The sequence below is a fragment of the Sminthopsis crassicaudata genome, chromosome 1, assembly GCF_048593235.1.
Source record: "Sminthopsis crassicaudata isolate SCR6 chromosome 1, ASM4859323v1, whole genome shotgun sequence".
Taxonomy (NCBI): Eukaryota; Metazoa; Chordata; class Mammalia; order Dasyuromorphia; family Dasyuridae; genus Sminthopsis; species Sminthopsis crassicaudata.
The window spans coordinates 282,184,731-282,211,288 of record NC_133617.1 but is presented as its reverse complement, the minus strand read 5'-3'; the positions used below and the strand labels follow the sequence as shown (position 1 = coordinate 282,211,288).

Below are 26,558 nucleotides of genomic sequence, written 5' to 3'. Positions count from 1 at the left end.
CTTCTTACTTTATCTAGCTTGGTGAATATAGTAAGGCAGGTTTTTTCCCTCCTTTCCCCAGACTTTTTCCAAAATTGTGTTTTCATTAGATTTGCAAAATTACAAGTAAATTCTTTTCAGCCTTATAAGATGGATTCTTTCTTTGGCACAAAGATCATCATTCTTGTTTTTTTTTTTAATCATGATACAGATATCTCCTTAGGGGGATATCTAATTTTTTAAAGCTACAAATCTTTAATTATTTTTTGTTGTAAGCTAAAGTTGTATCTCTTTGAAGCTTTTCTCTCTTTTTTTTTTTTTTAAACCAAATAGTCCTGAATCCTAACACTAGCTTTTAGGCAGTAAATCAAGATGATAGAAGCTACCATTACACTTCTTACACAAAATGCTAATCTGCTGATATGTTGCATCACTTTCTGTCTTCTCACTATTCACCCTTACTACAAAAAAGGAAAAGAAAAAAGAATGACCAGTTTCTTTGTCTCATTCTTATTATCTGACCAAAAGATTAGGTCTGTTTCTTAGGTTCTTTCGATATATTTCTAGCCATCCATGATAACTTTAATTTGATGTTGAAAGCTAATGGGGACGATATCTTTGTGCTATACAATATATGTTCATTGAGCCAACAGATAATTGAAATTAGATTTGCCTTCAAATATAAAGGTAGAGTTCACCTATTATTTTATAGACTATTTTTTAAAGGAAGAATGTCCCCCTCTCAAGAGGTCTGTAGGGTATATTCCATCCAGCCCCTTACTCAAAAACTCATGTCTTAGATCTATTTTACTCTACAAAATCTCATTTTAATCTTATAATTAATATTCCCTGCTTGACCTCTCATTTCTTATCTACTAGTATTCCAATTCCAGACATCAAAGATAATTCAGTTTTATTCTTGAAGGAACCTTTGTTAAATGTAAATTCTGTCCTTCAAATATGTATTCTTCCTCAGCTGATAATGATTTCCCTTCTCAATTTAATTTGTTAAATGTTTTAAGTACCTTTGTGCAAGACACTATTAAATACTTCAACTTATTTTAAAAAAAGTCTGATTTCAAAGAGCTTACAAACTTCAAGGAGAGAGATAAAATGTATGTATATACACTTTAATACAATATACATATTAAAACAAGAACATGGATATATACTCTCAATACTTTGCTTTGAGTCAAGAAGGAATAAGGGAAAAGCATTTATAAAAGAGGTAGGGAACTGAATGCTTTCTAGGAGGTTGGTATGCAAATGCTAGGAGATTAGAAAGTATAACTCAAGTGTAGAGTATGAGTAGTTCATTTGTAGAGATCATGGGCATAAGTGAAGGAGGAGGATAGGGCTAGATTGGTCTTAATGCTCTTTACAAACTTGATGAAGAAAACAAGTTAGTTTCCTTCTAACAGTTAAACTCCAATTGATCAGCAGGCTCAGAATTTAGAAAACTGATTCACAGGGCTTTCTGGAAGGTTGGTGCAAATTCACTGATCAAAGCTTTGGTCCCCATTAAGCCATTTTTCCGCAGATGTGCTGTTATCTTCAATTCATCAACTCTGACAATCCTGGTGACAACAGATTTTGTTTAGGATAATAGTTTCACAATTTGTACCCATGAGTTCTTTGAATTTCTTTAGTGGTATACCCTCTTCTAATTATTTTATTTTTTCTTTAGTAGGTAGCCGAAAGGATTTCTCTGGCCTCTGAACTCTTTAAGAACTTTTGTGTTTTGTTCATATCTTTTTAATGTACATAAACAATTTTTCATATTAAAAAAGGGAGGGGGAAAAAGCAGTTTGGCAAAACTAACTCTTTGTAAATTTTAATGACATTAAATTTCTGAACTTATGCATTCCATAAGAGACCTTTCTAAAGAAAGGTTAGTAAATTCTAAATTTGGGTAACTTCCACTTTCTGTTCTCTGCATATACATATTTGTATTTTATAGAAAAGGAATATATATCATTTGAATTTTTATTTCACTAAATTGTTTAGAGGGAGTTTTGATGGTATTGATGATTGGGCATATGCTATCATTTCTCAGGACACAAAACAAGTTTCCTTTTTAATTTCTGTGTAACTGATTTGTCAGATTAATATTATCAAGGTTTAAGACTAAAGACTGTTGCAAAATCATTGATTGGAGAGGCAGGGTCAAAATGGGGGACAGGTTTTTAAAATATATTTTTGCCTTACGAAAGTGACTTTTTATGCTGAAATATTTTGTACATTTGTGCATGCTTTTAAAGTATATTCTCCTTTTTTTTTTCTTTAAGATGATACATGTTGATGCCACCATCATGAACCTCCTAGCAGAAGATAGCCCTACTGAGAAAATGAGCACTTTGATCATTCAGTCTTTGAACTTTAACTTTTGACTGGAAGTGACCTATAGGCAATGAAGACTACTTCCTTTTTCTGCATTTTTACTCGTGTGCATTCTGGGCACGTGTTGATCGCTGGTTCAGTCCAGGCAACTGACATGCTTTATTAGTCATACAAGTATTAATGCAGGTGTCAGGAAATGTCAGAATAATTCCATTTTTTTATTTTTATTTTTTAAAGCTTTTGGAAAATGTCCAGGGCCTCCATGTATTGTGCAATAACAGTGACTTCTTGGCAGTTTTGAAACGTTCATTGCTGGCAATGGATGTTGTTAACAGGAAATGTTTTACTCCTGCCACCAAATGATAAATGCATGAAAGGGCCTATGAAATGAGCTTATCAGTTATAATGGGATTATAAATAAAGTGAAGGATCCATCATAACTTCGAAAGTCACCCCAACCATTTAATTTTTGGATTCTATGCACTGTGATCCTAAGGTTAGCAGCATGAATTCACATGCGTGTCTATAAAGGACTGTAATGAAAGATCATTGCATATTTATTGAATTGTTTATATGCCGTCAAACTGTTTTGACATGAAAGGTTTTCGAGTAACATTGGCAGAGAGGTACAATATGTTATCCCTATGGTGAAAATAAATACATTGTATATAGTTACTCAATCTCTGAAGTAAAGGTATGAGTAATATAAGGTATGAATGGTTTAATCAAGGGTTTATTTTGGAAGTATGAAAAAATGGCAGTGATCATTGAATTGCTGCAGTCCATGATTGGGCTTATAATTTGTACATTAAAAGCTTTTTCCAAGTAGATTACACTCTTGTTACTTCCTGCTAAGCCATCAGCATGAGCCCTGCTGCCTTCACAATATTTCATTTATTTATGTGTTTCAAAAATCCATGCCCATTTTGTTGGCGGTCTCATTTCTTTGTTATATTGTAAGTCAAGTTTGAATGTTGCAATATTTTAATTGAAAAACTTTGTCAAAATATTTTCTTGTAAATTTTCTTTATGTGTAAGCATCATCTTGTCTTTTAATCCTGTACTATAAAAATACATTTTTGACAGAGGCTTAATGTTTTGACAAAAAAGTGTGGACATTTTTATTTAAGTTTAAACAACTAGAGTATATGGTCTTTTTTTTTTTTTTTTAAATTTTAATTTTTATAATTTTTTTTTTTTTTTTTGGTCTGTCTCACACAGCTCTAGTTTTTCCTTTTTTTTCTTTTTTTTGGTGGTGGGTCTTTAGAAGTTTTTGCATTTAGATGACTTTTCTACAAAAAAAAAATATTGAAAGATAGGTTCAGTTATTGTCACCAATATTGTAATTTAATAATATTGCAACTAGGTTCTCTTTTAAGAAAACACTTAATGTATTTTATAAACTACCTTTAACATTTATGCAAAATCAGTTTCTACTACAATGTTTTTACTAATGCCTTATTGTTGCACTCTGAAAAAATAAATCTTATGGTGAATATTTGCTTTAATTTGGACCTTTTAAAAAAAAAGTAATTGGATAAAAGTATTGAAATATGACCCCCAAAAAACTAAATTTAGAATTGGCAAAAAGTATTCTAAGTACTGTTTTTAATCTGTGTATAGTAATGATATTTTGTAGCATTGTACATACTGTTAATTACATAAAACCTTACACTTTTAAAAAGTGTAATTGCTGAACTCAGGGGTGGGTAGACATATTTTTGCTGTAGAAGTGTTGGATTTAAAAAAAAATATGGCCACCAAATTTTGGCTATTAATTTAGCAACACTGCTAGTTTTGCAACTCTTACCTTTTCTATTAAAAGTTTGCTTTAGGTCTCATTTAACATTTAAAATTGTGTGGTGAAGCTAGATGTACACAAGTTCTCAATGATCTTTATAATACTTCAAGCAGTTGGCCTGTTTAGAGCCAATTATTTTTAATGCTTTGGAGCTACTATAATTTAGTTTTTAACTACTTTTAATATAAAATTTTGCAGCTGTAAATTAGTTAAATTATGTATTTTCATATTTTATCTGACTGCTTTATAGTACTGGGTGACTTGACCCATCATTTTCCCCAAAATCTTTCCATTCTGCTGGATTCTTTCTTCAATATTAGAGATATTTCTTGTGAAAATTATTCACCAGAGGACTTAGCCTTGCTATATTGTAGATTGAGAGGTAATATATGGGCTTTATAGTAGTCTTTTGGTATTAGCAAACTTAACAGTCTATCTACAGTCACCATGAAATGGTTTAAAGTGCAAATGGAAAAAAAGTTTTAAATTAACTAATCACAATTGAAAACAATGATTTAAAGAAAGAAGAATGTGGTAAAGTATTAAAAGAACAGTCGTAAGCCAGTTATCCATAAAATAACATAGCGATTTAGTTTAGAATTTTATTATTCCCCAGAATTTAAAAAAATTGTAAAGAGCAAAAACATTAATTTCTTTACATCTTGTTTGCAAATTTGATTGTTGACAAGTTGACTTCACAAATATTTTGTATTTACTGTATTATGAAATGAACTGGTTTATTCACATCACTGTCCTAAACTAGGGCTAAATAATTGATTGTTTTGTGGTGGAAAATAATAGTTACTAATGTTAGTAATTTGCCCATTATTGGAAACTTCGTGTCCAAATGCTGTAACCAGAATACCAAGAAAATGTATATAATATTAAAGAATGTGCTTCCTCCCTTTTCCACATCTACTTCAAGATAAAGGCACTATTTGTTGCACAATTCTGTAGAAATAATACTTTTTTTTAGCATACGTATTTTTTGGGATATTCTTCTAGATTGCCAAATACTTAACTAGTGCTGCTTTCAGCTTATACATTATTTATGCATGCTTAAGTCATGAGCATGATGCCCTTTCAAAAAGCATTTTAAACATGTCAAATAGGCATTATTGCTGTTAGTCAGTAAAGGGTGAGGTTGCATTCATCTTCCTGGGAAAGAATTTTTTTTACTACATTTTGGGACTGTTCTTTAAGGATCTAATTTTTGCAACTAAATGACCTTTTATAATATATCAAAGAATATAGAAAGCTGCTACTTTTCTCCTAGAAGAAAAGTTGAGATCTTAACTATGATGTAAAAATTCATTTGGGGTAGGGGAATGTCTTCCCATTGTCTTGATCAATATTTGGCACAAAGAATAACTAGAATATTTCCTGAGTAATTCTTTGGGTTTTTTATACCTATAAAATATCTCCAAAGGTCGGGTGCCTATATTGGGCACATACTCTTCAGATTCTAAAATAGGGACCTAATGGCTGCATAATTGCTCCCAAACCACACCAAAGATAATGGAATCATTGAAGTTATTTGGAAGCAGACTGTCACTGTTCATGTACACTTTTATTACAACTTGTTGCTGATATCAACTTTAAACACCTGTTTCCAAGAATTAAGAGAAAAATTGTTGGAATTTCTTGCTAGAAATAGAAGAGCTAAGGAGAGGTAATGTTTGTTTAATCTGTTTTAAATAAAGAATTCGGTGTCACTAGTCCTAAGTTTTTATGATTCCTGCTGCTTATATTTCTTGACTTTAATTATGGATTTTAGTTTACTTTCTCCACCTTCACTAAATGCTACAAATTGAATATTATATTGCTTGGATTTCTTTTACACAGTATTTATCTGGTATTACAGAATTAAGAATGTCACTTAAATGATTTTTCCTGACAAATGAAACCCATCCACAATTTAACTTTATCTTATTCATATTTCATGTTTAGCCCAATTTATTACTAAATTTTAATTCCTGTAATCCCCTTAATTTTATAGGTTTGTTTGACCCTATATTAACTGGCTTCAGGCTGCTTTATTGTTTTAAGTTCATATCCTCTTTCTGTAGGTGTTATGTGTCCTCCCAAACTGTCACAACTTGGTACATACTATATGCCTTATTTCCCCCTTCAAATGTGGTTCAGATAATCAAACCTGATAGAATCATGTCTAAAATGTCATGAGCTTAGTCTTAGTTTCTCATGAATAGATTGCACAAAGTTTATGCAGAATGCTGGACTTAAGAGTTAAGAAGAGTTGTGTTCAAATTCTGATTCAGCCTTTTACTGGCTTTATGACCCTGGGGAAAAGTCATTTAAGCTCTCCGTGTCATCTTTCACGTAAGGATTTGGACTTTATGAGCTTCAATTTTCCTTCTGTCTCAAAATTTATGATCCTATGAAACTCAACCAATCCTATTAACATGTTTACTCAAAAAATATCATAATGATTTGACATTTGGAATGTATTTTAAGATATGTTCCAAACTTCTCATTTTACAGATTAGAAAATATTCCTAAATGTGTAAATGGATAAGAAATTATTTCTATATATTCCAAACCCTTAAATTATTTGTATTTCTTATGGTCTTTTTTTTTTTTTTTAATTTGGATCATATTTGTATGAAAACTCAATGAGAACAAGATCAGTGCCTTTTGTTCTTGTTGTTCAGTCATTTTAAGTCATGTCTTACTCTTTATGATTCCATTTGCGGTTTCCTTGACAATGATACCGGAATAATTTGCCTTTTCCCTCTCCAGCTTCTTCCTTCTTCCTTCTCATTTATAGATGAGAAAATGGAGGCAGACAGGGTTAAATGATTTGCTCAGGGTCATACACAAATAAGTGCCCTGAGTCCTGATTTGAACTGAAGAACTCCTAATTTGAGGCCTGGCATTGTGCCACCTAGCTGTTCTAATGCCTTATCTACTCTTCTCGTTTCCCTTTATCACCTTATAATACATGCTCTAATAAATAATTGCTGAAGGTGACATGTCCAATGACAGATCTAAGATTTACTAGTACTATTACCACTGTGCTAGTAGACTCCTGGAACATATACTACTACTTCAAGCCCTACCAATCGTGTAGCAGGTAGAATTACCTCAATTCTTTTTCTAAACACGCATCTATTCTAGGAACATGGCCTGCTGTCAGAACCTTGTTTTGGATCCCATTGTCTTCCAGCTTGTTATGACATTTGTCGGATTGGCTTGGATCTACATGAACTAAAGAGTTTCCTGGCCTGGCAGCTGAGTCAATTAAAGAATTTTGTAGAGTAACCATTAAACATATAAACTCATTTTTATGGTTTTCAGGTTAAATTGTATTGGTTAAATTGTGGATCAGATTAAATACTTGATAGCTGATTAAATACATACTGGATCTGAAGTAAAATGTGTTTACTTTCATATTCAAGCAATTAATTGCAATTAATCTTTGCCTTTTATATTATTCTTGTTAAAAACATTCATAACAGGGGCAGCTCGGTGGTGCAGTGGATAGAGCACCAGTCAAATCTGGTCTCAGACACTTAATACTTCCTAGCTGTGTGACCCTGGGCAAGTCACTTAACCCCAGCCTCTGAAAAAGAAAAAAAACATTCATAACACATCAGCTTTTTTCACTTATTGACCCCTAATTGAATTTACCCTTTATATTATGAAATTTCAAAAAAAAAATTTGAAGTTTTGAATTGGTCAAACTAATACTGATAAAATAGACACCAAAATCTTATACCTGGATGTAAATAAAGAAATGCCTGTCCATGTAGTGAATATACAAATTTACAAAATGCACTTACAAAACCTAGGATCTAGAATGCTGTTTTAAATTTTACTTGGGTTCACTACAAAATTTGTCATTTCAGCAGGGACCTTAGTGCAAAAAAACAATCCCTTTACTTCTCCCTAGTTTTTTCTCTATCACACACCACTGCTTATTGCTGTTTTAAAACTTGCTATCTTCAACCTTCCTCACCTATTCATATATTTAGCAAGAAGAAAAGTCGACTCTTTCTGTATCACTCCCCCACCCCCATTCTCTTTATTCTAGTCTGACTTTTCTCACCAAGGCTATATGCATTCTTGATCCTGTGATCCCCAGTCTTCTCTAATAAGTAGTCCTCTTTCCTTTATTTTCAATCTGTTCTTAATTTCTTTCCCTGCTGCCTACATAAATAGGTTCTAATTTTCCCCATCCTTAAATCCTTTCTAGATCCTACCATATGTCTTACAACTGTTTTCTTATGTCTTTTATTTTCTCATAGGAAATCTTGGGAAAATCTGTTAACTTCTGCTTCATATTCTCTCACTCTTCTGAGCTTTTTGTTTTCTGACCTCATTACTCAACTGAAATTGTTCTTTCCAAAGTTGTTAGTGATCTTTTAATTACTAAATTCAATAGCTTTTTCTCAGTCATTTTGATTTTGCTGCAGTATTTGGCATTTTACCTTCATGTTTACCTCTGGGTTTTTATAATAATATTGATTCATCTGGAAAAGAGGGGAAGTGGTGTTTATTAGATTTAGTCCATGGTATATTCCTCCACCATTTTGTTTTCTTAACCTATACTTTCATACAGAATATTCCTTGCCATAGAAATATTCTTTAGTGGGGTCCTCACCCATTATTGTCAAGATGTGCCCATTTCTATTTTGATTCTTCCTTTTACCATTTCACTCATTTTCTAATAGCCTTTCCATGGAACTATAGAAGTTATTTTTCCTTGATTGTTTAACATTGACCTTGTTATGTCCAACATAAATTTCTGAATCTTTTATGCACTTTGCCATTATTTTCTTTGATAAGTCAATTTAGGTTAACAGTGTGTATAATTTGGGTTGCATTTGAGCATCTTTTCAAACTATTTCATTCCCTTCTATAGTTCCTGTCAATTATAGACAATGTTTCCTAATCTGCTGTAGAATTTGTTGTAATTGGAATTATTAAGTTTATCCATTTGTATTTGAGCAAAAGGGGGTTGTTTGAGGTTTTTTCCTGGAGGCAGTCTGTGAATTCTTTCAACTGGTGGGTTTTTTTTGTTTTTTCCTGTAATTAATTCTTGGCTATTTTCTTATATTATTTCTTGTATCATGATTGGAAGATTTTTTGATTTGTCATATTTTTCTGGGAGGCCTATCATTTTTAAGTGGTCTCTATATGTTTTAGTCTTTAATATCAAAGTATTTTCCTTGTATAAAGATCATGTGGTTTTTTTAAAAAAAAATGTTACTGTATTTTGCTTTTCTTCTAGATTTTCTTTCACTTCAGTATATTCACATTCCCAGTAGTTCTGACTTTTGGTTTTTTAGAGATTTACTACCTTGGATTCAAGTTTTTTTCTGTTCTAGTTATTTCTTATGTGCAAGTCATAAATTCTACCATTTGTTGGGGGATTTTTTTTTAACCTCCCTTTAAGTTATGACTTATTTCTTGAACTGTTTTGGAGCATCTTGCTATGACAGTTCCATGTTGTTTTGAGAATGTACAATTTGCTGTGGTTTTTTCTCATGACATCTCATCACTTACTTTCTGACTCCTTTGCTTTTAATTATAGGTTTGCCTCCCAAAACTGCTTGTGAAAAGGCTGTCTTAGTCTTCTCTCATGTTGAGATTTCATTTTTCACTAGCTTCGATCCCAGACCAGTGTGTCTTGTGAGGAGACGGAACTAGAGGCCCCAACTGAATACCCATCTCTTTTCCTTCCTGGTTCAGCCTTACATACTAGCATCCTGTTCTAGTTCTTGTATTTCTTTAGTTTGCAGATTCCATTGACACCCAAGGAAGAGATGGTCACATCTTCTTGTACCTTTTAATCTTCTGCTTATGGCTACACAGATTTGAGGTCCTCTGTGGTCACAGACTTGTAAGGTGAGAGTAAAGGCAAATCCTCTAGTAGAAATTGCATCAGAAGAGAAGTTGCTGAATAGTTCCCAAAACATAAGCCAGTGGATCAGGTTAGCTGCCTATTTTGTTGGACCCCGAACTGACCATCCGTAAAATAGAACAGAGTAAAAATATGGATGAAAAAGCAGAATCCAACAATGTATTATTTACATGAAAGCCATTTGAAACAGATTCACAAAGGTCAAATATATGGGAATAGCAAAAATCTAATCTGCTTCAGATAAACTTAAAAAAGAATAAAAAATGGGAGAGCAATCCTAGTCTTGCAGGAAGAAAGAATTTACAGGAAGAAATAATAGTATTTTTAATAGTAAAATTATAATAGCTGTAGCTCTTAATTGTTACCACTTTTTCAGACCTTCACAAATATAACCAAAAGATAAGCAAGAACTTAAGAACCTAAACAATATTTAGAAAAGTTAAGATATGATAAGAGTTCTGATCACTGCTAAATGGAAAAAGTAGTAACTATACATCATTTTTCAACTGTGAATAAAACTTTGAAAAAATTGCCCAGGTATTTGGACATAAAACACTACACAAATAAAAGCCAATGTTAAATGTAACCACTTACTGACTGTAATGCAATAAAAATAATTTTCAACCAAGGACTTCTGAAGAAAAGATTAAAAAATTGTTGGAGATTAAACTCAATTGTAAAGAATAGGTAAGATTAAGAGAAAATCTTACATATATTAATCACATCCCCCCTCAAAAGTGATGACAATGGATGACATCCCAGAATTTGTGGAATGCTGCCAATAAAGCAATGGAGCAAATGGTTCTTATTTGGGGAAAAGTCTTCACATGCTTGGAATAGACATCCCCCAAGCTCATCAAAGGGTTTGAGGCCTGTCAGTTACCTTCCATCTGGTTTAGCCTGTTAAAAACACCAAAAAAGAAGATGGCAAAGAGTAAAAGTAATCCCAAATCTCCCCACAACTATCGTAACAAAGAGGAAGAGCATCTGACTGAAAAGATCAGGAAATCTTAGGGAAAAGGCAACATAAATTATTTTTTCTAGCCTGGCGAACATTGAAGCAACAATCGTCCATCTGATCGCAGAGTTGCATTGCATTTACAGCATGGATTTATAAAGAAGCCTTGGCTTTAATTGCAGTTCTGAACCATGTTGCTAAACCCCAGAGCTGATTAGGGACTTAGTTGGGGACTGAAGCTAGGTGAGGACTTGATTTATTGTTTTCTTTTAATTGTCCAGATTTAAGTGATAGAGAAAATGTTGATAACATAGATTAAACTTAAAATATTCCCCCCCTCCTTCCCCCCCCCCCAAGAGCTAGTTGTTAAACATTTACCAGCATGCTGGTGGATGAAAACAAGGTGAACTTATCTCACATAATTGTTAAGTACAAGTAGCATATTACACAATCAAGGGAAGAGTGGAATGAGCTTATAAAACCACAATCTCACTTTCATCTAAACTGGTAAAAGGAGAGTAGAACATACCAAAAAAATCACATAACTTTATGTAGAAATATATTAAGGTCAATAGGAGGAAAATGGACAGAAAGGAGAAAGAATAAGGAGAATAAATTGGGGAAGGAATAAGTAAAGTTATTTTGGAGAGTGAATCATTTTCCATTTTGAATGGAGAGTGAATCACTTTCCATTTTGAATGGAAAGTGAGGAAGGGTAAAAAACTGAAGTCTGAGAAAAGAGAAGGGCAGAAATATTTCATAACAGGGAATAGGGGAAAGGGAGCAAAATGAAGAAAAAATATAAATTAATAGACTGAAGGAAAATACATAATGATCAAAACTGAGATTAATTTATATATAAAACATAAGGGAGAGGCAGTTAGTTACGCAGTGGATAGAGCACTAGCCCTGAAGTCAGGAGGATCTGAATTCAAATCTGGCCTCAGACACAATACTTCTTAGCTGTGTGACCCTGGGCAAGCCACTTAACCCCAATTGCCTCAGCAATAAATAAAACATTAGGGGATATCAGGGTTCAGCAATATATTATTTACTAAGGGGTTGGAGCGAATTTTATTGTGCTTAAGTTGAACTAACAGTTAAGGGCTAACAGTTGTGATCTCAGACAAGATAATAGCAAAAAGAGATTTGACTGAAAAAGATCCAACAAGGAAATTATGCTATTCTTAAAGGTGCCCTAGACAAAAGAATTAATGATAATACTCTGCATATATGCATCAAGTGCTATAACAGAATACTAAAGGAAAAGCTATACAAATTACAAGGATACATAGATAGTAAAACTACCATAGTTGGGGACCTCAGTGTATCTCTCTTACACAGATCAAGAGAATCCAGAAGACTCATCTTTGTGAGTTCAAATCTGGCCTCACACTTATTAGCTGTAGGTTCCTGGACAAGTAACTTAATCCTGTAGGTTCAACTCCTCATTTGTAAAATGATCTGGGGGAAGAGGAAATGGCAAACCACTCCAGTTTCTTTGCCAAGAAAACCTCAAATGGGGTCATGAAGACTTGGACATAACTGAAAACACTAAACAATTAAACAAATGGCAAAAATTAATTGTATTAGACATAATTTCACAGATGCAGAAGAACAATATTCAGCATATCTTATACTGACTACAATAAAATAAAAGTTACATTAAACCAAATGCTGTTGTTTAAATAATCCTAAAGAATTGATGGATCAAAGAATAAATCATAGAAACAAAAGATGCTTTTATTCAAGAAAATGACATTATCAGAACATAACAAATTAGTGGTTGTTAAGGGAAAGTTTATACTGCTAAATGTTTTCCTCAACAACAAAAAAGAAAACACATCACTAAAGACCAGAAAGCTAGGAAATAAGAAATCCTATTAAATACTGAAATATAAATTCTGAAAATTAGTAGACATGACAAAATTTAAAACAATCCATTGAATTAATCAAAAGTAGGAACTCATTTTTTGGTGGGAAAACAATACAATAAACAATTAAAATTTTAAAAGAAAATTCACACTATCAATGTGTTAAAAATTTTTAAACGAACTTTAAAATTTTGGAGAAAATAAAAGGAAATATTAAAAACTTTTACCAAACGATATGTCAATAGAATTGAAAACTAAAATGAAATAAGTGTATAGATAGGTCATGACTTCTATGTGTGCAAATAATGTGGAATTTGACTTACTGAAAACCAGGTCACTAATACAATCAAGTTTCAATTAATATGATGCATATGAGCTAGTCAAGTTTTAAAATGCCATTCTCATTGAATTGACCTCATCAAGTATGGATATGATATTCTATATATGATATTACCAACTGTTATGTTAGTTTTCTTTTAAAGGAACCCTTATCAAAATGGACAATAATAAAGAGTTTCAGATGGAAATACTGCCAGGGCAAAAAAAGAAGCAATTTGTTCTTTAAAACAAAAATTCTTTGTGATTTGAGTGACATGAATATTGTCATATTAAAGTAAAATTGAATAAGATATTGGAATAACAATATACAATATGCAATATTATAAACACAAGCAAAACAAGTGAGCAAAAAATTATAAACAGCTACTACTACCTACTATGATAGGAACTGAGTGAATTTTAGCTGCATAAAGTGAAGGTTACAATAAAAAATACAATCCTCCTAGCAAAGCAAAACTTCAAGTTTAATCAAAACAGTGAAAGCAAATAAAAATGAAATAGATAATGAAGAAATGTGTATTCCAAGTGTTGGTTGTACATATATATATGTGTGTGTGTGTGTGTGTGTGTGTGTGTATAGTTATGTTATTTGTAATTGCAAAAACTGGAAACATCTAAATAGCTGTTTAATGGTTGGAGAATGATTAAGTAATCTAGCAAAAGATATGTGATTTTAATTAGGACTCCCAGTGTGGTAACTCCATATACAAATGGCTTAGTATCCATGCAAACAAAGTCAAAGGATGGAGTGGAAAAGCTTCTAGTACATTGAGCAAAGTTCTATGGAGTATTTCTCAGACAGCAACACTCTAATAAATATAATATATAAATTTACTCAAGTGTTAATGGAATTTACTTGTAGAGAAATAGCCCTGTATCAGGGTGACACTTTTCATAGTTTTCTGTGGTAAAACTACAATTTCATTCCATGTGATTGGGGCAGATCATAACCTCTCTATACTTTTTCATAATGTTTGTTTCTTGCTATGCTGTCCCAGGCCTGCATGTGGAGTCGAGTGACCTAAGTTTGAATCCTAGTTCTGACATTTACCAGTTATGTGATTTTGCGTATGTCACCTAATTTCCATAATCCTCAGTTTCTTCATCTCCAAAATAGTAATAAAAGGTTTTTGTGAAGGAAGTATTTGCAAAACCTAAATAAACTTGAATTATTATTATGATCATATAGGGATATATTTCCATTATCTTATCAATTACACTAGTTAATAAGTACTCAAGTAGGCTTTAAGATGAAGGGGATTGGGAATATGTTTTCTCTGTATTGAAAAGAAAGTAAAATTGCATCCTTGTTTGATACTTGTTAACGATTTTTGTCTTAAACTTGGTAGCCAAGAGATTCAAATATATAACAAAAGTAAAGAAAATAATTGTCCATTAAAAACACAAAACTTTAAAAGCATTGCACATATTTAACCTATGTCATATTGCTTGCTGTCTTGGGGAGGGAAGAGTTAAGAGAGGGAGGGAGAAAAACTTAGAACCCAAAATTTTACAAAAATGAATTTGAAAAATATCTATATATGCATTTGAAAAGATAAAATACTATTAAAATTTTTCTACCCATGGTATATAGGTGATGCAAGTCAAAAAAAAAAGTGACCATTAATTTTTTAGTAAATTGAGTGCTACTGGGCTGGTGAGGAAAGGAACATGTCTTCCCTCTTTTTTGATCCTTTACTACCACTCTCTTCTAGCTTCTTCTACTGTCCTTCCCTCTATCCCTCAGATCTACCTTTGGTGGAAGGGAGAAAAGAAGGAGTGATGGGGAGAGATTGAAAATCTCTGAAGAGAAAGATCACTACAATTCATTCTGGATCTGGAATGAAGGGCAAAAAATTCCTCCCTGAGCTTTCCTTTATAAGGGACTCAAAATTTCTCTTGATTTGCTACCAGTTGCTCAGTTTGATTTCAATTCCAACATTATTATCTTGCTCCACACTGGTATTGGGTACTTTCTGTCACCTATACTTCACCTTTTCAGTTTCCTTTTGTGTATTGTCATAAGCTACTTGAGGATCAGGATTTTTTTTTTAATTCTCATCTCTTAACACAGTTAAGACATGTTTTAGCTTTTGTCATTTGCCTAGGAATGAATCCAGGATCATATTTTCTCCTTATGCAAACAGTTATGAGATAGGAATAAAAAAAAAATCCTTCATCCATACTTCTGAGTGTTCAGCTTGGAAAATTTCCCTGGTGAATTTTTATAGCAGGTTCTAATATATTTCTCTTTCTGGCATCCCATTCCTACTGCTCTTCTTCAGCTTAATTAGAGTAATGAAATACTTAGCTCAGCAATGTCAACACAACACAATAGAGCAACATAGAAAATATGTCAAGGAAAAAATATGTCCTTTGAAAAAATAAAATAACTTTACCTTGAAGGTTATCTCTAGTTAATGGTTTTAATTAATCTAAAATGAATACAGTTTTTTAAAAGAATTTTAGATCACTTGCTTTATTGCTCTAATGGAATATGATTTTTCCACATACCAATGTACCAGGTATCAGTTACATACCTACTTACAGTATTACACACATGAAACATACAAAACACAAAAATTAAGCTTCTTTATACATTTAAAGAATTTTTATTATTTCAAATGTACCAGGTAGGATGGGGAGGGAAAGAGAACCAGGACTGCCTTGATATAACTAGGACCTTTTAAATACAAACAAGAAGTTCCTTTCATGGGTCAAATGATTTGAGTTCACATTATTTGATTATGATTACATGTAAAGCATTGTCATTAATTTCATCCTAATAAAAATTCAAAAATGACCACTTAATAGGATTTTTTTCACATTAATCAGGACTTTGCTTTGCTATAATGTGAGGAATTTTATGCTAATTCAAATCAGCATTTAGATCCTGAATGGTTTTTATTCATGCCTCCAAAGCATCCTTTAATCATATAATCCAAGTGTAATGAGTCTTCATTCAATGCCCAATTGTATATTTTGCCAATTTATCATTTATTTATTAAGATATATATAGATATCAGGGCATCTAGATAGCACCATTAATAGAGTATTAGGCTTGAAATCAAGAAGACTTGAGTCCAAATCTGGCCTCAGACACTTAATACTTACTAGCTGTGTGACCCTGGGCAAGTCATTTAACCCCAATTGCCTTATCTCCCCCTCAAAAAAGAAAAGATATATATGTATCACCTACCCACCCCTTTAAAATGTGTCTGCCTTTAAAGATACTGTTTTTGTTCATTCATGTTTAATTTTTTGTGACATAATGTCCATGGGATTTTCTTGGCAAGGATACCAGAGTGGTTTACTATTTTTCCAATGGATTAAGACAAAGAGGCTAAATGACTTGTCCAGGGTCACATAGTAGTAAATGTCTGAGAGAGAAAAAGAGAGATAATAAGAGGGAGAATGAGAGGGAGACAGAGAGAGAGGAAAAGAGAGAGGGATAGAGTCAGAGAAAGATACTGAAAAAGAGAGAGAAAGACAAAGAGAGGCAGAAGGGGGGATAAGGAGAGAGGGAAAGAGACACATACATACAAAGACAGAGAAGAGAAAGAGAAGGAGAGAGAGGAAGAAATGCTTCACCTGGAGTCCTGAAGGATGGTTGGTTGTGCTGACAAAGACAGATGAGGTAAGCGAAGGCTGAAGGAAATTGCATCAGGAAAATTCTGATCCTATGACATTCCATCCCTTGATGACAAGGTTTCTAAAAGAATTTCTACTATTTAAATGCTTACGTAGCTTACGGTAGACAGTCTTACTGGCATGGTGGTACTAAAGGGAAAAAAAGGAGAAAAAATGAAGAAGAGGAAAACCAACAAAACAATATAAGAAATCCTAGATCTTCACTTTTCCTCTGACAAGACTAGTTCTCCAGTCTGCTCCTTGTGGTGAATGATGTGGTTCACAATGTCTTCTACAGCAAGGTTGTGATGATAAACCAAAGTGTGTGAAATGAAGACAAACAGGAGTCTCTCCAGGAACTCGGGCTCCTTCAAGGATACTTCTGGCATTGATAGAGATCATCTGCAGTAGAGTGGCTAAGTCAAGCCTCTTGCATGCAACCTGTTTGGTATTAAGTTGATACCAAGATGCTTCCAGGGCTGCCACTCATTTGGTGTCCACTGGCTCTTATCCACCCTAACCCCTTCCTGGAGGGGTCATCAGGGGCATGATGACAAATTTTTGCTGTTTAGAGACTTCTGATGAAGTTCTGCCTCCTCCTTTCCAGGTAGATTAAGGGATCTCCTTTCTTCCAAGTGAATTCATCATCACCATAGCTGTGGAGACATTTTTACTTCCTCCATGTCATTAGAAAGTAGGGTACTGTGGACAGAAGAAGAGAGCTCTTCTTCCACCAGCTAGTCTCTGTGACACTTCCAGCTTCTAGCCTCTATTCCAGTTCATTCTCTCAGCCTCCAGGCTGTGTTTTCTGTTTGAGACAAGACCTTTGACCTCCCCCTCCCATCCTTGACATCCCTTCAGAAGCATTACTTCTGTTCTTAACACTGCTTCTTCTGTGGGTCACTAACCCACAGTGTTTTCTCCATGATCTGGGGTCTGAAGGCATAGATCTATCCCCATATAATCCCCAAATAACCCTTTCATAAACTCACCACCCTGCTCAGGTATCCAAAATAATAAGTAATTAAGTGGGTCCCTTTAGGTCATCCTTCCTCCAAAAGTCTAAGATTAATAAAACCTACAGGACTTCCTTTGGGACAAGAAAAAAAAGAAAGTAGAGTACCTTTCCATAATTCTACCTCATCGTCTCCCAAACCTTCCAAGGGGAGGAATTATATGAACCATCCTAGGAGAAAAACCTGATCCCTTTTCCTAGTATGTACTTAGACCACTTAGCAAGAAGGATCCTTGAAACCTTCAAGACTTTGCATAGAAAATGGAATGAGGAAGGCCTTTAAAGATGATGAGGAGGATACCAATATAGCTAAAATAACAGGAACAAGGTAGTACAGTAGATAGAAGACAGGCCTGGAGTCAGAAAGATCTAGTTCAGATTAGCTTTAGACATTAAACATATGTTTGACTTTGGGCAAATCACTGATTCAGTTTCTTTATCTGGAAAATGGGGTTGATAATAATAGCACCTATCCCCCAGGGTTGCTGGGAAGATCAAATGATTATAATAATTGTAAAGCACTTAGTACACTGCCTGCCACATAATTATTATTATATAATCAGAATATATTGTATGCAGTTTCCTTGTTGATTTGACTTTTCTTGTGCAGCAAGATATTTGTATAAATATGTATGCATATATTGGATTTAACATGTAAAATGTATTTTACCATGTTTAACATATATTGGATTACTTGCCATCTAGGGGAGGGGATGAGGGAACAGGGGAAAATTGGAGCACAAGGTTTTGCAAAGTTTAATGTTGAAAAATTATCCATGCATATGTTTTGAAAATAAAAAGCTTTAATTTTTAAAAATGGAGAGCACAAAAGAAAAGAACAATACTTGTAAATATATAAAATACCCATTTAGAGATCTTAACCAAGTCTCAAAAAAGGAAACAGATCTAGCTATAAAGGAACTACTATAAAAGAGGAAAGAGGAACTCATCAATCTGATATGTGCACAGCAAAATTCTATCAAACTTTTAAAGTTCCTTCACAAACTACTCAAAAATTGAGAAAGAAAGGACCTTATCAGAATACTTTTATGAATCAAGTATAGTCCTAGAATTACACCAGGGAAATATAAAACATGGAAAGAAAACTATATGCCAATATCATTATAAACATTGACTCAAAAATCTTAAACAAAATTTTATACCAGGGTGCATGAATGGTTCAACATTAGAAAATCAAGTAATCATGTTAAAAAGTAAAACATCTCAAATCTTGTAATCATCTCAATAGATACAGAAAAAAAAATTTTTTTAAACAAAGTACAGCACTCTTTTATCCTAAAAACCCTACAAAGTTTAGGTATAAAGGGACCTTTTTAAAAAATTATAAAAAGCATCTATCTAAAATCATCAGCAAGCATTATTTGTAATGGAGAGAAACTAGAAACATTATCAGTAAGATCAGGGGTGAAACAAAAATGCCTATCATCACCATAATTATTCAATATTATACTATAAATGTTGACTCTAACAATAAGAAAATGAAATAGAAGGAATTAGAGTGGACAATGAAGAAATCATCTTTATAGATGAAACGATGGCATGTTTGCAGAATCCTAGAAAATCAACCAAAAAACTACTAAAAACAATTAACAGCTTTACTAAAATTGTAGGTTATAAAATAAACCCACACAAATTATCAGCATTTATGTTACCAACAAAGCCCGGCAGTAAGACATAGAGAAATTCCACTTAAAATAACTGTGGACAAAATAAAATATTTGGGTGTCTACCTGTGAAGACAAACCAAGGAATTATGAACACAATTATAAAACCCTTATCACACAAATAAAATCAAATGTAAACAATTGGGAAAATATCAATTACACATGAGTAGGCTGAGCTAGTAAAATAAAAATGGAAATTCTACCTAAATTAGTCTACTTAATCAGTGCCATACCAATCAAACTGCCAAAAAAAATTATTTTATAGAGCTAGAAAAAATAATAACAAAATTCATTAGGAAAAAGAAAAGTCAAGAATATCGAGGGAATTAATGGGGAAAAAAATACAAAGGACAGTGGCTTAGTAGTATCAGACCTAAAACTGGATTATAAAGCAACAGTCATTAAAACCATCTGATACTGACTAAGAAATAGAGTGATAGATCAGAGGAGTAGGTTAGATACACATGAGACAATAATCAATGACTATGGTAATCTACTATTTGATAAACCCAAAGATTCCAGTTTCTGGGATAAGAACTCATTACACTGGAACACTGGAAAATAATGTCAGAAACTACATCTCACATCCCATACCAAAATAAGGTCAAATGGTTATAAGATTTAGGTATAAAGGCTAATACTATAAGAATCAATTAGGAAAGCAAGGGATAGTTTACCTATCAGATCTTTGGAAAGGGAGGAATTTATGTCAAAGAAGAACTAGAGAACATTATAAAATGCAAAATGTATAATTTTGATTACGTTAAATTAAAAAGGTTTTGAGCAAAGAAAATCAATGCAGCTAAGATTAGAAGGGAAGGAGAAAGTGGAGGGAAAAAATTTATAGCCAGTGTTTCTGCTGAAGTCCTAATTTCTAAAATATATAGAGTATTGACTCAAATTTATAAGACTACAAACCTTTCCTCAATTGATAAATGGTCAAAGGATGTGAGCAGGCAATTTTCAGATGAAGAAATTAAAACCATCAATAGTAATATGAAAAAATGCTTTAACTCACTATTGATTAGAGAAATGTAAATTAAAGCAACTCTGAGGTACCACATCACACCTATCAGATTAGCTAAAATGACAGGAAAAAGTAATGATAAATGTTAAGAGGGATGTGGATTAACTGGGATACTAATACATTTTTGGTAGAGTTGTGAACTGATCTAACCATTTTGGAAAGCAATTTGGAACTAGGCCCAAATTTCTATAAAATTGTGCAGTTTTGATCCAGCAGTGCCACTACTGGATCTGTATCCTAAAGAAATTATAAAAAAAGGGAAAAGGACCAACATATACAAAAATGTTTAGCTGCTGTTTTTGTGGTAGCAAGGAATTGCAAAATGAGTAGATGCTCATCAATGACTGAAGACGATTTGGTATATGAAAGTAATAGAATATAATTGTTCTATAAAAAATAATGAAGAGGCTAATTTTAGAAAAGCCTGGAAAAACTTATGGAACTGATACTGAGTAAAGCAAGTAGAACCAAGAAAACACTGTATACAGCAATAGCAGGATTGTATAATGATCAACTATGATAGATTTGGTTCTCTTCAGGGGTTCACTGATCCAAGGAAATCCCAATAAAATTTGAGATTATGGACACTGAATGTAGATCAACACATACTTTTTCACTTTTGTGTGCGTGATTTTTCCCTTTTGTTTTGATTTCTTCTCTCTCTACACAGATCATATGGAAATATGTACAAATGAATGTACATGTATAACAAAAAATGTTTTTACATGTAACGGGAAAATACAAATCACAATAAAAATAAAAAATATGAAACTCAAAAAAATATAACTAAAAGCAGCATCATAAACACTGGGAATGTACTAGAATCTTTTTCAATAAATACAGCCATGAAGGGAAAGATGCTCTCTCTCTTTACTATGATTTGATATAGTTCTGGAAGTGCAAACAATAACAATTTGAGAAGAGAAAGAAATTAGAGGACTAAATATAGATAAAGACATGTATGGATTCAATTGAAGAAAGCTCCTTATAGAAATTAAGAACAAGCTGGAGAAATATTCAGTGCGCATGTTGAAACTATGCAAATATAATAAAAAATTATCAATACTACTAAAATTAATTTATACTTTTAATGCTATCTCAATTAAATTACTATAGGGTTACAGAATTTTTTAAAAAAACAGAAGATCTAAAATATCAATGTAAAGGATGAAAAAAAGTAAGGAAAAAGTGGAAATAGTGCTTGCAGACTTCAAACTATATTATAAAGCAGCAGTCATCAAAACCATCCAGTTCTAGTTATGAATAGAGGCAAAGATCAAAGGAAAAGACCCCCTTCAAAAAAAAAAAAAAAAAAAAAGACAAGGAAGATTCAAAAGCCAAAAGAATTCAATATTCTAGTTATTTTTTTTAAAGTAGAAAACAGAAATTACCTAGGGAAGAATTTCTTAATTAATAAAAAACCAAAACAAAAGTCTTCCAGGAAAAACAGAAAGTCGACTGACAGGAATATATCATATTCTATAAGTGCATTCTAAGTAGATACATAACTTTAATATTAAAGATTATGCTATAAAAACATTAGAAGAGAAACAAATCATATACCTCTTGTAGTTGGTTTGAGAATTATTCTTAACCAGAATCAGAGGCAACTGCAAAAGATAAAATAGATAGCAATAATTACTTAAAATTGAAAAGCTTCTCCAAAGACAAAATTAATGCATTTAAGGCTAAAAAGGGAAATGGTTGAATGGGAAAAAAAAATTTTTGTACTGAATTTCTCTGATAACAATTTCTTATCCAAGATTCTCTCTCTCTCCCTCTCTCTGTCTCTCTCTTTCTTTGTTTCTCTGTATCTCTCTCTCTGTCTCTCTTTTTCTCCCCTCCCTTCCCTCCTCTCTCAATAGACATTTCCCAATAGATAATTAATTAAATATGAAAGTTTTCAAAAGAACTATAAAATATTTATAATCACATGGAAGAATTTTCTAAAGCATTAGTTCTAAAAGAAAAATGTATATCAAAATAATTCTTAAGGTTTCATTTCATACCCCACAAATTGGCAAAAATAACAACAAAAAAAAAGACAAGTCATTATAGAAGGATAGGCACACTAATACATTTTTGGTGAAGCTGTGAAATGGAACAATCATTTTGGAAATCAATTTGGGATTATGTAAATAAAATAATTAAAATGTCTATACCCTTTCAACCAGAGCTTCTGAGAGGTTAAGTAACTTACATAGGATCATGTAGCTAATAAAGATCTGAGATCAAATTAAAGTGTAGGTATTCCAGACTACAAGATTAGGAATCTCTCCCTCCCTTACACAATTCTGCCTCAGCAAATCTGTGTTCCATGAAGTTTGATATATTGAAATACAACATGATATTTTAAGATATAATTAATATATTATCTAAATTTTGATTAAATTAAAAGCTTTTGCACAAAGCCAATTAAACCAAGATTAGAAAGCAAGCAGACAGATGGAAAGCAATTATTACAGCAGATATTTCTGATAGAGACTTCATTTCTAAAATTAAATAGAGAATGGAGTCAAATTTATAAGAATATGTCATTGATAAATGGCCACAGGATATAAATAGGCAGCTTTCAGATGAAGAAAAGGCTATATAGTCACATGAAAAATGTTCTAAATCACTATTGATTAGAGAAATAAAAATTAAAATGACTCTCAGGTACTACCTCATGCCTGTCAGATTGGCTAACAGAAAAGGAAAAGGATAAATTTTGGAGAGGATATGAGAAAAGCTGGGACACTAATGTACTGTTGGTGGAGTTATGAACTGATTCATCCATTCTGGAGAACAATTTGGAACTATGCTCAAAGGACTATAAAACTGTGCATACCCTGTGATTTTTAGCAGCGCCACTAGTAGGTCTGCATCCCAAAAAGATCATAAAAAAGGCAAAAGGACCTAGATGTACGAAAATATTTATAGCAGCTCTCTTTGTGGCGGCAAATAATTGGAAATTGAGAGAATGTATATCAATTGGGGAATGGCTGAATAAATTTTGGTTTATATACATATATATATATATATCATATCATATACACACACACACATATACTAAATTTCTCTGATAATAATTTGGTATCTAAGATATTCTCATTCCTTCTCTCTCTCTCTCTCTCTCTCTCTCTCTCTCTCTCTCTCTCTCTCTCTCTCTCTCTCTCTCTCTCTCTCTCTCTCTCCCTCCCTCCCTCCCTCCCTCCCTCTCTCTCCCCCTTTCTTTTCTTCATCTATATATGATAATATTGCTTTATATGAAATAATGAGCAAGCAGATTTCATTAAAATCTGGAAATATTTACATGTACTGATGCTGAATAAAATAAATTGAACCAGAACATCATATGCAGTAACAACATTATGTAATAATCAACTTTGATAGACTTAGTTCTCTTCAGAAATGCAACAATCTAAGACAGTTCCAAAAGATTCCTGGAAAATGCTGTCCATATCCAGAGGAAAAACTATGGAATTTGAATGCAAATCAACGTATACTATTTTCTTTTTTGTTTGTTTGTTTTCTTTCTTGTGGCTTTCCCTTTTTGTTCTTATTCTTATTTTACAATATGACTAATGTGGAATCATGTTTAATATGATTGTATATATATATATAAAACATATTAAATTACTTGCTTTCTTGGAAAGAGGAGAGGAGGAAAGGAGAAAAAAATAAAAATAAAAATCTTATATAAATCAATGTTAAAAATTAAAAGAACCTCCAAAATAATAAAAATGGCAAACCCCCCCCACAAAATATATTATCTAGATTCTGAGACTAATACTCATCAGGTACTTTTGATTTTGATTTTTAAATTTTATTTCTGATAACTCATCTGCTTCACAAAATTGTTTCAAATGTAAATTATCCTATCTCATTAAGGCATTTTTCATATTGAGCAGCTTATTGATTTAAAGGAAAAAAAGTAGAAGAGTTTTTATGTAAAAGAAAAGATTTACATGAAGTGTCAAATAATGTAAATTTTTTACCATTGTTAAAGAAGAATGTTTTGATATCTAGGAAGAAGAGAAAAAGAACCTTGTTTTACTTTAAATACATGTGCATGAAGAAATAGCTTTTAGATAGGATTTGAACAGTTTTAGACTTGAATTGTGAAATAAATTTAAAGACGTAAATCTCCTTGTGAATAAAGTAGAATACACTTGTAAGGAAAGAATTTGATATTTTAAATAGATAAATATCTTTTTATTTGTTAAAAATGGAAAATTATAAAAGTAAAGAAACACAAATTCAAGGATACCAAAAATATACAGGGCTATGCTGAAACTTTCAGTCGATGACTAAAGAGGTTAAGACTAAAATAAGGAATCAAATAAATATTTGTATATTGAGATATAGATTTTAAAGCTATTTATTTGACATTGATTTAAGGAAATTTGGGGCCTTGTGACTTTTAAAGTAAGTCGTGGAGAGTCATTGGAAGTTCTCAGTTAAGACTTTGAAGTCTGGGTAGAGACACTTGAGAAAACTTGATTTAGAACCTGTGGAGACTTTTCAGCAGGAGCTAAAAAACTGCCTAGGGACTTGTGGCAGCTAGGAACAGTTATTTGCTAGAAAGGATTCTGATACATGGGAGAGGGAATTAAATTCATTGGCCAAAAGCTTCAATGACAGCTACTGTCTTTCTCTACCTACTAGGATTAGAGATAGGACTTCTCATGAGCACCCATTGCTTTCTGTTGCCATCATTGGCCTGAAAACGAAAAGCAGAGGGTCTTTACAGCTATTTTTCTCTTCTGTTTCACTGACTGGGTTTCTTTGAGTTCTCAGCTGTGTTGCTATGAATTCTGCTATGATCAGACAATATAGATTCCATAGAAGAGAGGGATATTTCTTTAATTAAAGAGTAGTAAGGGTTTAAAAAAAAAAAAGTAGAAGAGAAGCAGTTTTGTGAAGTACAGATATTTATAAATAGACTAATGATATCAAAATCCACAATCTAAAGTTGTAAATTATGCCAAGCAAATGAAGCTTTTTCTCTCATGTGTTTTCACATTCCTGTGTGCTCCCATTTTTATTATGAATGTTGAGTACATTGGAAGGCAAGATGATCCAGATTTATTTTTATATTGTTATGCATTTTATTATTTATGCATTAGCTTTAGTTTATAATATTATTTCTTTTGCCTTTTTAAAAGTAAGTAATCATGCTAAGATCTAAAAGTGTCACTATTAAGAGTGGTTGATTATAGAAATATCTCTCACCATGTGGATTTCTTATGTTTTGAATGGCTGGTTATATAGATAGAAAATGCATTGAATGGGGATTTAGCAATGGTAAATAGGGGAAGTCTATTTCTCTGCAATATGGTTACTTATCTGTATGACCCTGAGAGAATTACAATAATGTGTATTATTTTTCTGTTACCTTTATTTATGAAAGACACTTTGTATATAAAGATTTACATGGGTTGAAGAGTTGATTTTGATCTGACTTCAAATTTCTTTGATTTTACCAGGTATCTACTAGAGCCCTTTGTAGCTATTATCTTCACTGGTTTGAGAGAATAGTATGTAACTAAATTACCTTTGAATTCACCCACAAATTTACATTCCACTGAAAAACTAACAAAAAGTTTTATTTTTAAGGTAAGGAAACATTATATTTATTTTAAGAAACATTTCCTTACTATTTTTAAGTTGTGGATATGTAAGGACATATAGATTCTGAGAGAGATGTATTTTATTCTTTTTGGGAAAATGTTTTTGTTTATTAATGAACAATTTAGCTAACTGTTAACCATTGTAGTCCTGATGCATTTAGGAGACAGTGAAAATGAGCAGCAGCTGTCTGCAGCTGCCTCATAAAGGAAAAAACAAAAATAGTCTAAAATACTGCAGGGACACCTAGTTCAAATAGCATAATAAACTACACATTTTTTTTTTTTTTTTTTTTTTTAGGCTCTTATTTATTTAGTGTCTGGCTGTTGTAGGTTTCCTTGTTCTTTGTCTACACAACAGTAAAGTTACACTAGTCTTCATTTGGTGCAAAAGATTCATGGCCATACCAT

At 32.4% G+C, this 26,558-nt stretch overlaps 1 protein-coding gene across 1 annotated transcript in view; it reads left to right on the top strand.

Annotated features, from left to right (window-relative positions):
• Positions 1-5,838, top strand: part of UBE2W (ubiquitin conjugating enzyme E2 W) — an 83,731-nt gene extending 77,893 nt beyond the window's left edge. Inside the window, exon 6 of the mRNA XM_074278890.1 lies at positions 2,268-5,838. Within this exon, the coding sequence (XP_074134991.1) occupies positions 2,268-2,281 (14 nt within the window). The 3' untranslated portion in view covers positions 2,282-5,838. The remainder of the gene's footprint in view (positions 1-2,267) is intronic.
• The last annotated feature ends 20,720 nt before the right edge of the window (positions 5,839-26,558 follow it).